Genomic DNA, 15,617 nt, shown 5'->3' on the forward strand with positions numbered 1-15,617 from the left:
TTTCCGATATCTCAGCTCTGGAAGGGTCTAGAGCCTCCATTGTTGCACTCAGGTCTAAGTCTCATGGCCCTCTATCAGAATCCAGAGTTTTGAGAAGATTGGGGATAATTAATTTTTCGCCCCAAAAAAAAAAACGTAAGGGGTAACACTGTCGTTTTTTTTTTCTGGTCGAAATTTTGAATTTCGATATCTCAGCTCTGGAAGGGTCTAGAGCCTCCATTGTTGCACTCAGGTCTATGTCTCATGGCCCTCTATCAGAATCCAGAGTTTTGAGAAGATTGGGGATACTTAATTTTTCGCCCCCCCAAAAAAACGTAAGGGGTAACACTGTCGTTTTTTTTTTCTGCTCGAAATTGTGAATTTCGATATCTCAGCTCTGGAAGGGTCTAGAGCCTCCATTTTTGCACTCAGGTCTAAGTCTCATGGCCCTCTATCAGAATCCAGAGTTTTGAGAAGATTGGGGATAATTAATTTTTCGCCCAAAAAAAAAAAACGTAAGGGGTAACACTGTCGTTTTTTTTTTCTGGTTGAAATTTTGAATTTCGATATCTCAGCTCTGGAAGGGTCTAGAGCCTCCATTGTTGCACTCAGGTCTAAGTCTCATGGCCCTCTATCAGAATCCAGAGTTTTGAGAAGATTAGGGATACTTAATTTTTCGCCCAAAAAAAAAAACGTAAGGGGTAACACTGTCGTTTTTTTTACGGGTCGAAATTTTGATTTTCGATATCTCAGCTCTGGAAGGGTCTATAGAGCCTCCATTGTTGCACTCAGGTCTATGTCTCATGGCCCTCTATCAGAATCCAGAGTTTTGAGAAGATTGGGGATACTTAATTTTTCGCCCAAAAAAAAACCGTAAGGGGTAACACTGTCGTTTTTTTACGGGTCAAAATTTTGATTTTCGATATCTCAGCTCTGGAAGATGTCTAGAGCCTCCATTGTTGCATTCAGGTCTAAGTCAAAATGGCCCTCTATCAGAATCCAGAGTTTTGAGAAGATTGGGGATACTTAATTTTTCGACCAAAAAAAAAACGTAAGGGGTAACACTGTCGTTTTTTTTACGGGTCGAAATTTTGATTTTCGATATCTCAGCTCTGGAAGGGTCTAGAGCCTCTATTGTTGCACTCAGGTCTAAGTCTCATGGCCCTCTATCAGAATCCAGAGTTTTGAGAAGATTGGGGATACTTAATTTTTCGCCCAAAAAAAAAACCGTAAGTGGTAACACTGTCGTTTTTTTTTTCTGGTCGAAATTTTATTTTCGATATCTCAGCTCTGGAAGGGTCTAGAGCCTCCATTTTTGCACTCAGGTTTAAGTCTCATGGCCCTCTATCAGAATCCAGAGTTTTGAGAAGATTGGGGATACTTAATTTTTCGCCCCAAAAAAAAAAACCGTAAAGGTTAAAACACTGTTTTTTTTTTTCTGGTCGAAATTTTAATTTTCGATATCTCAGCTCTGGAAGGGTCTAGAGCCTCCATTTTTGCACTCAGGTTTAAGTCTCATGGCCCTCTATCAGAATCCAGAGTTTTGAGAAGATTGGCGAAATTTCATTTTTCGCCCAAAAAAAAAACGTAAGGGGTAACACTGTCGTTTTTTTTTTTTCTGGTTGAAATTTTGAATTTCGATATCTCAGCTCTGGAAGGGTCTAGAGCCTCCATTGTTGCACTCAGGTCTATGTCTCATGGCCCTCTATTAGAATAAAGAGTTTTGAGAAGATTGGGCATACTTAATTTTTCGCCCCCCAAAAAAAACGTAAGGGGTAACACTGTCTTTTTTTTTTCTGGTCGAAATTTTGAATTTCGATATCTCAGCTCTGGAAGGGTCTAGAGCCTCCATTTTTGCACTCAGGTTTAAGTCTCATGGCCCTCTATCAGAATCCAGAGTTTTGAGAAGATTCGGGGTTACTTAATTTTTCGCCCAAAAAAAAAAAACGTAAGGGGTAACACTGTCTTTTTTTTTTTTACATGTCGAAATTCTGATTTCCGATATCTCAGCTCTGGAAGGGTCTAGAGCCTCCATTGTTGCACTCAGGTCTAAGTCTCATGGCCCTCTATCAGAATCCAGAGTTTTGAGAAGATTGGGGATAATTAATTTTTCGCCCCAAAAAAAAAAACGTAAGGGGTAACACTGTCGTTTTTTTTTTCTGGTCGAAATTTTGAATTTCGATATCTCAGCTCTGGAAGGGTCTAGAGCCTCCATTGTTGCACTCAGGTCTATGTCTCATGGCCCTCTATCAGAATCCAGAGTTTTGAGAAGATTGGGGATACTTAATTTTTCGCCCCCCCAAAAAAACGTAAGGGGTAACACTGTCGTTTTTTTTTCTGCTCGAAATTGTGAATTTCGATATCTCAGCTCTGGAAGGGTCTAGAGCCTCCATTTTTGCACTCAGGTCTAAGTCTCATGGCCCTCTATCAGAATCCAGAGTTTTGAGAAGATTGGGGATAATTAATTTTTCGCCCAAAAAAAAAAAACGTAAGGGGTAACACTGTCGTTTTTTTTTTCTGGTCGAAATTTTGAATTTCGATATCTCAGCTCTGGAAGGGTCTAGAGCCTCCATTGTTGCACTCAGGTCTATGTCTCATGGCCCTCTATCAGAATCCAGAGTTTTGAGAAGATTGGGGATACTTAATTTTTCGCCCCCCCAAAAAAACGTAAGGGGTAACACTGTCGTTTTTTTTTTCTGCTCGAAATTGTGAATTTCGATATCTCAGCTCTGGAAGGGTCTAGAGCCTCCATTTTTGCACTCAGGTCTAAGTCTCATGGCCCTCTATCAGAATTTGGGAAGATTGGAGAAACTTAATTTTTCGCCCCAAAAAAAAAAAACGTAAGGGGTACCACTGTCGTTTTTTTTCGGGCCGAATTTTTGAGTTTCGATATCTCAGCTCTGGAAGGGGCTAGAGCCTCCATTTTTGCACTCAGGTCTAAGTCTCATGGCCCTCTATCAGAATTTGTGAAGATTGGAGAAACTTAATTTTTCGCCCCAAAAAAAAAACGTAAGGGGTACCACTGTCGTTTTTTTTTCGGGCCAAATTTTTGAGTTTCGATATCTCAGCTCTGGAAGGGTCTAGAGCCTCCATTCTTGCACTCAGGTCTATGTCTCATGGCCCTCTATCAGAATCCAGAGTTTTGAGAAGATTGGGCATACTTAATTTTTCGCCACCCAAAAAAAACGTAAGGGGTAACACTGTTGTTGTTTTTTTCTGGTCGAAATTTTGAATTTCGATATCTCAGCTCTGGAAGGGTCTAGAGCCTCCATTGTTGCACTCAGGTCTAAGTCTCATGGCCCTCTATCAGAATTTGGGAAGACTGGAGAAACTTAATTTTTCGCCCCCCCAAAAAAAACGTAAGGGGTACCACTGTCGTTTTTTTTCGGGCCGAATTTTTGAGTTTCGATATCTCAGCTCTGGAAGGGTCTAGAGCCTCCATTTTTGCACTCAGGTCTAAGTCTCATGGCCCTCTATCAGAATCCAGAGTTTTGAGAAGATTAGGGATACTTAATTTTTCGCCCAAAAAAAAAAACGTAAGGGGTAACACTGTCGTTTTTTTTACGGGTCGAAATTTTGGTTTTCGATATCTCAGCTCTGGAAGGGTCTAGAGCCTCCATTGTTGCACTCAGGTCTATGTCTCATGGTCCTCTATCAGAATCCAGAGTTTTGAGAAGATTGGGGATACTTAATTTTTCGCCCAAAAAAAAAACCGTAAGGGGTAACACTGTCGTTTTTTTTTTCTGGTCGAAATTTTAATTTTCGATATCTCAGCTCTGGAAGGGTCTAGAGCCTCCATTGTTGCACTCAGGTCTAAGTCTCATGGTCCTCTACCAGAATCCAGAGTGTTGAGAAGATTGGGGATACTTAATTTTTCACCCAAAAAAAAAAAAACGTAAGGGGTACCACTGTCGTTTTTATTTCGGGCCGAATTTTTGAGTTTCGATATCTCAGCTCTGGAAGGGGCTAGAGCCTCCATTTTTGCACTCAGGTCCAAGTCTCATGGCCCTCTATCAGAATTTGGAAAGATTGGAGAAACTTAATTTTTCGCCCAAAAAAAAAAACGTAAGGGGTACCACTGTCGTTTTTTTTTTCGGGCCGAATTTTTGAGTTTCGATATCTCAGCTCTGGAAGGGGCTAGAGCCTCCATTTTTGCACTCAGGTCTAAGTCTCATGGCCCTCTATCAGAATTTGGGAAGATTAGAGAAACTTAATTTTTCGCCCGAAAACGAAAAAAAACGAAAGGGGTAACACTGTCGAGTTTTTTTTTCGGGCCGAATTTTTGAGTTTCGATATCTCAGCTCTGGAAGGGGCTAGAGCCTCCATTTTTGCACTCATGTCTAAGTCTCATGGCCCTCTATCAGAATTTGGGAAGATTAGAGAAACTCAATTTTTCGCCCGAAAACGAAAAAAAACGAAAGGGGTAACACTGTCGTTTTTTTTTCGGGTCGAAATTTTGAATTTTGATATCTCAGCTCTGGAAGGGTCTAGAGCCTCCATTGTTGCACTCAGGTCTATGTCTCATGGCCCTCTATCAGAATCCAGAGTTTTGAGAAGATTGGGGATACTTAATTTTTCGCCCCCCAAAAAAAACGTAAGGGGTAACACTGTCGAGTTTTTTTTTCTGGTCGAAATTTTGAATTTCGATATCTCAGCTCTGGAAGGGTCTAGAGCCTCCATTGTTGCACTCAGGTCTATGTCTCATGGCCCTCTATCAGAATCCAGAGTTTTGAGAAGATTGGGAATACTTAATTTTTCGCCCAAAAAAAAAACCTAAGGGGCAACACTGTCGGGTTTTTTTTCGGGTCGAAATTTTGATTTTTGATATCTCAGCTCTGGAAGGGTCTAGAGCCTCCATTGTTGCACTCAGGTCTAAGTCTCATTGCCCTCTATCAGAATCCAGAGTTTTGAGAAGATTAGGGATACGTAATTTTTCGCCCAAAAAAAAAACGTAAGGGGTAACACTGTCGTTTTTTTTACGGGTCGAAATTTTGATTTTCGATATCTCAGCTCTGGAAGGGTCTAGAGCCTCCATTTTTGCACTCAGGTCTAAGTCTCATGGCCCTCTATCAGAATCCAGAGTTTTGAGAAGATTGGGGATACTTAATTTTTTGCCCCAAAAAAAAAAACGTAAGGGATAACACTGTCGTTTTTTTTTTCTAGTCGAAATTTTGAATTTCGATATCTCAGCTCTGGAAGGGTCTAGAGCCTCCATTGTTGCACTCAGGTCTAAGTCTCATGGCCCTCTATCCAGATGTTTATTCGCCTCTGCCATAACGACCTATCGGTTTTCATTAAACCGAGAAAAATGGAATTTTGTTTTATTTACGATCACTGAGAAATGTTCTATTATTTAAAAAGCAAAAAAAAATTTTTTTTTATTATTTTCAAGGTGAAAAGGATTCATTTGCCTGGATCCACGCCGAAGAAAACGTCTAAATGTCACCTTTTTAATGAAGCAGCCTAAATATTCCACTTTGGAAAATGTGTAGATGTCAGGTTTTCATTTAACCGAAAAAATTTAATTTTGTTTTATTTACGATCACTGAGAAATGTTCTATTATTTAAAATGCAAAAAAAAAAAAAAAAAAAAAACATTTATTATTTTCAAGGTGAAAAGGTATTACATCGACGTTAAACCACGTTAACGGTGTTAACCATAACCTTTTAAATACTCGACCTAGTTCCGTTGCTTAGCAACGGGAAGAAACTCCTGTAACTTCAGTGCCCAACCCGTATCACGACAAGACGTGAAATAATCATGTTGGTCCACTTTGGAAAATGTGTAGATGTCACGGTTTAGTTTAAACTCAAAACCATAAATAGGGCTATACTGCCCTCTTGTGTCAAATTATATTTCTATATTTATTTTTCCAACAAATAAAACCAAACCGTCAATAAAAATTCATTCAATACACCTTTGAACTCAACAGATTCAGTGGCTCAATTGATAAAGCGTTGGGCTTTAATCAAGAAGGTCTGAGTTCAAATCTCATTCTTGCTTACGTTAAATTGTTGTGATTATATCAAACAAAGTGGCCAAAACAACATTTCTTCAACCCGGTATCACGACAAGACGTGAAATAATCACGTTGGTCCACTTTTGAAAACGTGTAGTTGTCACGGTTTAAACCTCCTCAAACGTGAAACTTACCATCACGACCTATTGGTTTTCATTAAACTGAGAAAAATGGAATTTTGTTTTATTGACGATCACTGAGAAATGGTCTATTATTTAAAATGCAAAAAACATTTATTATTTTCAAGGTGAAAAGGATTCATTTGCCTCGATCCACGGTGAAAAAAACGTCTAAATGTCACATTTTTAATGAAGCAGCCTAAATAGTCCACTTTGGAAAATGTGTAGATGTCACGGTTTAACCCCCTCAAACGTGAAACTTACACGTTTGCGTTAACACGCTCCAGTGGAGAGATATCCAGATGTTTATTCGCCTCTGCCATAACCATAGATATATACACTAGACCTCACCTTGGGGGTCTAAGCATGCGTCAAAACCGCCGCCATCTTGGAACAGGTGTCTTGTCATAGGAAGTAGCTAGGTAATGCTGCTATCTCTGCCTTTACTTCAAATTCATTGATGGTGGCGGACTTTTGTGCAGCGTATGGTGTTCACGGATTAAATCTGAACTAGAAATAATGTTTTTTTTTTTTTTTTTTAATTTTTTCTTTCTGGAATCAATGATAAATACATGTCTGACCGTTGGAACAAACCAAAAAAACAAGAAAAATCGCATTCATGATGATTTATGGTGATTTACGGTGTCTACTACATTGATGCTGATGCATTAAAGTGAAGGGGCTCCCCTGTTTCAAGATGGCGGCTCTATTGACGCATTCGTTCCAATGAACTAACCTAGCCAAGGTGAGGTCTAGTGTATATGTCTATGTGCCATAACGACCTATCGGTTTTCATTAAAACGAGAAAAATGGAATTTTGTTTTATTTACGATCACTGAGAAAAGTGCATCTGTCCATCATAAAAGTGCATCTGTCCATCATAAATGTGCATCTATCAATCATAAAAGTGCATCTGTCCATCATAAAAGTGCATCTATCCATCATAAAAGTGCATCGGTCCATCATAAAAGTGCATCTATCCATCATAAAAGTTCATCTGTCCATCATAAAAGTGCATCTGTCCATCATAAAAGTGCATCTGTCCATCATAAAAGTGCATCTGTCCATCATAAATGTGCATCTGTCCATCATAAAAGTGCATCTGTCCATCATAAAAGTGCATCTGCCCATCATAAAAGTGCATCTGTCCATCATAAAAGTGCATCTATCCATCATAAAAGTTCATCTGTCCATCATAAAAGTGCATCTATCCATCACATAAGTGCATCTATCCATCACATAAGTGCATCTATCCATCATAAAAGTGCATCTGTCCATCATAAAAGTGCATCTGTTCATCATAAATGTGCATCTATCAATCATAAAAGTGCATCTGTCCATCATAAAAGTGCATCTGTCCATCATAAATGTGCATCTATCAATCATAAAAGTGCATCTATCCATCATAAAAGTGCATCTGTCCATCATAAAAGTGCATCTGTCCATCATAAAAGTGCATCTGTCCATCATAAAAGTGCATCTATCCATCATAAAAGTGCATCTGTCCATCATAAAAGTGCATCTGTCCATCATAAAAGTTCATCTGTCCATCATAAAAGTGCATCTATCCATCATAAAAGTTCATCTATCCATCATAAAAGTGCATCTATCCATCATAAAAGTGCATCTGTCCATCATAAAAGTGCATCTGTCCATCATAAAAGTGCATCTGTCCATCATAAAAGTGCATCTGTCCATCATAAAAGTGCATCTATCCATCATAAAAGTGCATCTATCCATCATAAAAGTGCATCTATCCATCATAAAAGTGCATCTGTCCATCATAAAAGTGCATCTATCCATCATAAAAGTGCATCTATCCATCATAAAAGTGCATCTGTCCATCATAAAAGTGCATCTATCCATCATAAAAGTTCATCTGTCCATCATAAAAGTGCATCTATCCATCATAAAAGTGCATCTATCCATCATAAAAGTGCATCTGTCCATCATAAAAGTGCATCTGTCCATCATAAAAGTGCATCTGTCCATCATAAAAGTGCATCTGTCCATCATAAAAGTGCATCTATCCATCATAAAAGTGCATCTGTCCATCATAAAAGTGCATCTGTCCATCATAAAAGTGCATCTGTCCATCATAAAAGTGCATCTATCCATCACATAAGTGCATCTGTCCATCATAAAAGTGCATCTGTCCATCATAAAAGTGCATCTATCCATCATAAAAGTGCATCTGTCCATCATAAAAGTGCATCTATCCATCATAAAAGTGCACTCCTCCCAGGCCCGAGTTTTTGCCTCCACAACCACCCGGGCTGGAGTCCGCTTGGCCTGCCGGTACCAGTCAGCTGCCTCAGGAGTTCCACAAGCCAGCCAGGCCCCATAGGCCTCCTTCTTCAGCTTGACGGCATACTTTACTTCCTGTGTCCACCACCGGGTTCGGGGATTGCCGCCTCGATAGGCACCGGAGACCTTACGGCTGCAACTCTGAGCAGCCGCTTCGACAATGTAGGTGGAGAACATGGTCCACTCGGACTCAATATCTACAGCCTCCCTCGGGATCTGGTCGAGGCTCATCCAGAGGTGGGAGTTGAAGATCTCTGCCAAACGTTTCCAGCAGACCCTTACAGTACGCTTGGGTCTGCCGAGTCTGTTTAGCTTCCTCTCCCGCCATCTGATCCAACTCACCACCAGGTTGTGATCTGTTGACAGCTCTGCCCCTCTCTTCACCCAAGTGTCCAAGACATATGGCTGCAGTCAGATGAAACGACCACAAGGTCGATCATCGACCTACGCCCTAGGGTGTTCAGGTGCTGCATGCACTGATGGACACCCTTTTGCTTGAAGATGGTGTTCGTTGTGGACAAACTGTGACTAGCACAGAAGTCCAATAACTGAACACTACTCGGGTTCAGGTCAGGGGGGCCATTCTGTCCCTAGAGCTAGTTTCCATGTCCAGGGATCGGGTTGTTGAGGCCCCCGCCTTCGACTGCCGCCCGATCCTCTCAGCACAGGCCCCTTACGGTCCCTCCTGAAGGTGGTGAGCCCACGGTAAGGAGGCCCCACGTTGCTTCTTCGGACTGAGCCCTGCCAGACACCGTGTGGGAGGCCCTGCCACCAGGCGCTCACATACTGGCTCCAAGGTGGGGCCCCGGCTGTCCTTGTTTTCACTTCACTCATAAGGTTTTTTGAACCGTTCTTGGTCTGACCCATCGCCTAGGACCGGTTTGCCTTGGGAGACCCTACCAGGGGCATATAGCCCCGGACAACATAGCTCATAGGGTCGTTCGGGTACTCAAACCCCTCCACCACGTTAAGGTGGCAGTGCAAGGAGGGGTTGATTAGAATCACTTTTTTTCTATTTCAGTTTATTCTAATGGGGATTTGTTATACCCTATATGAAGAGTTCAGATGCAAAAGCCTCTAAGTGCCATTTGAAATTTTCTTCTAAAATTATCATTTTTATCAAGCTTGTATATTTAAGTTCAGTAATTTCACTTAAATGGCAATGAAGATGACCTATTAATGGTCATTTAAGTGAAATTACTGAACTTAAATACACAAGCTTGATAAAAATGGTCATTCTAGAACCAAATTTCAAATGGCACTTAGAGGCTTTTGCATCTGAACTCTTCATATATACATTACACATACAGTATTTGAATATATGAGTGGTTTTGTGTTTTGTTTCAATAAATATAACACCAATATAATGGTTTGAATAGTATCTACTTATTATGGGAGATGTTCATTTGGACCAACATGTTTCAGGTGGGGATCATCAACATTTGCTTCTTAGACATCATAAAGACTGTAAAAGTACAAAAGTTAGAAAACATATATCAATAGGGTCCTAAGGGCAGGAGTTCCAGTGATCCAATGTCACAATTTATTTTTACATTTTTTGGTGTTCATTTGAGTGTTTATGCACTATACATCATCTAATCATGACTTGATGATGAATTTAGGGTCTCAGGTATATCTACCATAAGGGAGCGCGTCTTGTTCCACTCGTAGAGCCATGAATGTTTGTTGTTATTTTGTTCAGATTGTCCCACTCGAGATGAAACACATTCCCTTACCAGTAGTAATAATAATGAAAGTATAACTAATTAATTATTAAGCATAACATTTTTTTTTCAACTTAACAGAAATCTGGAGAGACCATTATCTGCCAGTTAATGTGGGCTTCCATAACGCTAAATGCTCTTCACCAAGAAAGACCTTTCTAATTGTGTGTTGGTGCATGGTGTGCTATGTATTTGTGTAGTTAGTTTAAAAATGTATGTTAAATAAACCTCACATTACCAGTGAATCCTAATTACATGATGTGATTTTTAATTAATGCATATTTTTGAACACGTTGTATCTTAAAATGTATTATTTAATTAAAATATCCATGTTATATTTTTAATGTGCAACAAGTGAACATTGGGAACAAGCTCAACATGTGCTCAACAATAATTTACATAGCCAGTTATGAAAAATGGAGGAGATTTATCAAATCGAAAACTAAAGGAGAAAAACAGACTGCCTATATGTGCTTTTTTGGATATCCAGTGTGGCAACCAATATAGCCAGAAAATACATGTGACAATATTTCAGGTGGGGATCATCAACATTTGCTTCTTAGACATCCTAAAGACTGTAAAAATACAAAAGTTAGAAAACATATATCAGAAGGGTCCATAGGGGAGGAGTTCCAGTGGTCCAATGTCACCATTTTTTGACATTTTTTGGTGTTTATTTGAGTTTTTATGCACTATACATCATCTAATCAAGACAATCCTCATATCTATCAATTCCTCATGCAAAGACGAAGAGAAAATGGGGTAGATTGTGTCTGTAGGATGTATTGTTCAGATTCTATGTAGGTTTAAAGTTTTCATTTTCCGCAGCCAAAAATCAAGCACGGACACAAAAGATGATACAAAAAATCACATATGGGACAAAAATTTGTGCGGGGAACATCAAAATTCCTTTTCTAGACACCTTAAGGATTACAAAAATCTAGGTTAAAAAAATATATCTTTCGGGTGCAGGTGAACCCCCCCTTCCTACCCTACTAGTTAGTCTTTGCCCCGCGATGTATTTTTCATCATGTTCTATTTATTTTTGTTTTTCATCATGTATTTTTCATCATGATGTATTTTTCATCATGTTCTCATGTACTCACTGCGTGAGTGCATGAGAACATGATGTGCGTGACTCGTGAGACCCGCCTGGCTCGTGGCTCGTCACATACTAAAAAAGGCGGGTCTTTGCGAACGTCTCTATTAATGATAATGCATGGAATATAACAAGGGAAAGTGCCACTAAATAACAGGGCTAATTTGTGGGGGACGTTGCGTGGTAAGGCTTTGGTAATCAGATGGCTTGCAGTATCTGCTCCACAGCCAATCACGGGCCCCCTCCTTGCTTGGGCCCCGGGGCTTTAGCCCCGCCTAGCCCTATGGTTAATGCGGCCGTGGGCATAACTAAAACATTTCTATAAATTATAAACATATTTTTAGCATTTTCTTAATCTACATGACATTTCCAGTTCTAAAAATCACACTTATGAAACTAGGCTACTTCATACTGTATATCCAGGTTTCCCAAGGGTTTATTTAAAGGGGGAAAAATAGTTGTTTGGGGATGAAATATTGAGTCTTAGTTATGTTAATGCTTGTTTTGTCTTATTTAAATCATTCATGAAGTCCCCTTCAAGTTTGCCTTAGAACCACTGGTGTAAAATCATTAAAAATTGCTGGGTTACACTTTACTTGAAGGGGTGTGCATAAGACTGACATGACACCTTCGTAATCATGCCATGACATATGTTATGAATATGAAGGAAGTTTTATGCATGTATGCGACAACTGTCATCAATTGTCATTTGCTCAGTTATGACATTTTTAATGCAAATATGACATTGTTTGAGATGTCTTTGTTATGACACCTTGACATAAACCAATCCATCATAACCTGTCAGTGTCTTTGTCATGACAACTTGACTTTACTAAGACAACACAACCTGTCATAAACATGACATAGAAGATTAATTATCAAACTTAAGAAGCTTTATTGGTCAACATTACATTAAACTGTCATGTGGTTGGTTTTGACATTGACTGTCATGAAGCCATTATAACTTTTTAATGACAAATTCAATTAGTACCACTGTAGTTGTTATAATGCTTCATGACAACCAATGTTGTTATGATGTATTGGTTTATGGCAAGAGACATCTTAAACAATGTCATTATTGAGCGAAAGACACTTAATGACAGTTGTCATACACATGCATAAACCCTACTTCATATTCAAGACATATGTCATGTCATGGTTATGAAGGTGTCATGTCAGTCTTATGCACACCCCTTCAAGTAAAGTGTTACCGAAATTTCTTTCACAAATGACTTCGAGATCCAGCCATAATTGTCAGAGCCCTGTTGAAGACCCCAACTAACATGGAGGTGAACTTGTGTTTTTACTTGTGTCTGAAGCAACAGATGGAACGAACTGGAGAAGGCGGAGCCTCAGAACCACACCGACCTATTATATCATCACCACAGACTAGCGGTAGTTTGAAGCCGTTTACCAGCCGGAGTGAACTTTTCTAGAAAGTTCACTTCGGCAAGTTGTTTCAAATTCGGTTTTGGCCTGATTTTGTTCAATATGACCTCACACCAGTTGGTTCTTCGATTTGTGTAAATAACCCAGAATGCTCTGAGGGACTACCTGCTCGAACGACTTGAGTCCCGCCTCCTTCCCCACTGCCGCCATGTCCTCCAGCACGGCTTTCTTCACGTCCTGCCATACAAAGGGGATGAAGAGACTCAGTTTAAAGCTATTGATATCTCATGCTAAGTTGAGAAAGTATAGTCTGCGCACGTGATCTGGCATGTTTAACTCTTTCCCCGCCCTTTTTCACTAAAATAATGGCCACCAGAATATGTTGTTGTATCTGAACATACAATATTTTGTACAAGAAAGAACATTTTGTTCAAAACTGAAATGAAACTGAGAAAAATGCGTTTTTGTCAAAGACTACATCCAGATACGATTCAGATCGAGTCCATCCACACCCCCAAAGCTTCATAGTCCAAGAACTCATTCTGGGTCGACATTTCATCCAGTAACATTAGGAAGTTTTGATTTATATGCGGTTTAATGATCTTGATATCTTACATGTGTGTCAGAAATGCTTTATTTGCATATTTCTGATCCTTCTCCACATGTGTTTTGATCCAGAAATTCAGTTCTCTTTCAGAAGATAGCTAACAGCGCCCCCTAGCGTATAACAGTGAAAACATTTCCATCAATGGCGGTGAAAGAGTTAATATAGTTGAAATGAGTTAAATTTGCATGTGTCCTGTATATGGCATTAAAGCTCACAGGATTTTGACAAAGCTCTTCATATGATCCGACTATCCCTCTTTCTTTGGCCCAGTCGACAAACACCTCCGGGTCTGGAACTACAACTCCTACAAGATAAGACTACAAACAGAGAAGGACGAGGACGCGGTCAGTTTCACTGCACTAAAAACAGAGAAGACAAAAACTGTTGTACTTAAATGCATGTATGCTTACTTGTAGACTATCTCCGTGCACGAAGACCTGCAGAACGGGAACACAGCGAGTGTAGACGTTCTCGATCTTCTCGGGAGCGATGTACTCTCCCTGGGACAGCTTAAAGATGTTCTTCTTCCGGTCCACGATGCGCAAAGTGCCATTCTGGGAGACCAAATATTCACACAGGACTTCATTCAGAACACTGCAAACAATTCATAAATGCAGATACACTGCATAGAAACAGCTGTAATGACTTAATCCTGGAGGGACTTCTTTTTTGTTGTAGTTTTTACAGTCTAAAATGGCCACAAATATAGCAAATTCAGTTTTGTACTGAAAAGCCACCCAATAATCATGATTTACTTCTATAAATAGTGTTAGTGACAGTGAGAGTGCAGTTATCTCGATATACTTGCAACACAGTGACATATAAAAATATTAAGTCATGTTTTTACAATGTTCTGATTGTCTATTGTTGTAAAGTTGTTTAATCAGTGATCGCACTCACTAGCAATATTTCAAAAGTCCATATCCGCTAAAATAATGTCATTATTAAATCTAATCTACTGGTGAAACAAGACATTATGGGGACTAGCAAATACCCAGACAGCAAACTGACATTGAATCAACGTGGAAACGACATCTCTCATGACATTGAAACAACGTTGATTTGCTCATCGAATTAACGTTGAACCAACGTCAGACGCGGCATTCTTCAAAGCTAAATGAAATCGAAAATTGGTTTGCTTTCATAACGTTGAAACAACGCGTTAATTTCAAGTTGATTTTCCGTTAGTTTTGAAAGAATGACGCGTCTGACGTTGGTTCAACGTTAATTCGATGAGCAAAACAATGTCAGATCAACGTTGTTTCGATGTCATATTTCCACGTTGATTCAATGTCAGTTTGCTATCTGGGTATTCACCCCATTTCATATACAGTAGTAGGTTGAACAGTACAGTAGGTAGACCATTTGTTAAACTGGTTGAATAATAATGGCCGATAATGTGGAGATTGCTTGATTTTCCTGGAAAAGTAGCAACAAATCCAATTTAAAGCGTCGACGACTCACCGGCAGCCACTGTCCCACGTCTCCGGTGTGAAGCCAGCCGTCAGCGTCCAGAGTCTCTCCTGTCCTCTCTTCATCCTTCAGATACCCTCGGAAGACACTGGGACCCCGGATACAGATCTGACATGTACAACAGATAATACATTTGTTTCAATTAGCGTTTGAGTCAAAAGTGTTCCCAGAAGACCTTGAAGTGTTGTTGTTACTGAGCAACAGTATTGTCAAAGGCACAAGTCACTTGCCACAATTTCTGGCCAAATGACCGACAACTGCAGGACAAGTGTCCACGTTGTATTGGGTTGATGGGTTCATTTCTCACTGTGATCAAGATACTGACCTCTCCTTCTCCGTTCTTGGCGTAGTAGTTCATGTCAGGGATGTCGGTCAGCTTCACCATAGCGCAGGGTAAAGGAGCGCCGACATGACCTGAAACACATCATGCTGTCCATTAAATAACAAAACAATACAATACAATACAATCCAGTTCAAAGGTTTGGATCAAAATAAAGGCGAAAAGATCGGTCATATATATATATATATATAAAAAAAAAAAAAGTTTAAGTTTTGCTCTGTTCTGTGATGAGCGTTCGTGACTCTACTGTTCAAACTCGCTCATCAAAATGAACAAATCTTTTTTCGAGTCATGACTCGAAGGGTCCTTGATAAGACCCTTTTTCATCGTCTGGAGTCGTTTAAAACCCTTTGAAGCTGCACTGAAACTCTCATTTGGACCTTCAACCGTTTGGTTCCCACTGAAGTCCATTACATGGAGAAAATCCTGGAATGTTTTCATCAAAAACCTTAATTTCTTTTCGACTGAAGAAAGAAAGACGTGGACATCTTGGATGACATGGGGGTGAGTAAATTATCAGCAAATGTTTTTTTCAAAAGTGAACTAACTCTTTAATAACA

General features: G+C 39.7%; 1 protein-coding gene across 1 annotated transcript in view; it reads right to left on the reverse strand.

Annotated features, from left to right (window-relative positions):
- The window catches only part of acsl2 (acyl-CoA synthetase long chain family member 2), a 134,581-nt gene that overhangs the window by 94,608 nt on the left and 24,356 nt on the right, over positions 1-15,617 (reverse strand). The window contains exons 16-20 of the mRNA XM_039674596.2: positions 15,043-15,131; positions 14,709-14,825; positions 13,655-13,798; positions 13,460-13,561; positions 12,803-12,874 (exon numbers count right to left, since the gene is read on the reverse strand). Coding sequence (XP_039530530.1) covers positions 12,803-12,874; positions 13,460-13,561; positions 13,655-13,798; positions 14,709-14,825; positions 15,043-15,131 — 524 coding nt within the window. The remainder of the gene's footprint in view (positions 1-12,802; positions 12,875-13,459; positions 13,562-13,654; positions 13,799-14,708; positions 14,826-15,042; positions 15,132-15,617) is intronic.

The sequence above is a fragment of the Pimephales promelas genome, chromosome 14 (genome assembly GCF_988280905.1).
Source record: "Pimephales promelas chromosome 14, fPimPro1.hap1.1, whole genome shotgun sequence".
Lineage (NCBI taxonomy): Eukaryota > Metazoa > Chordata > Actinopteri > Cypriniformes > Leuciscidae > Pimephales > Pimephales promelas.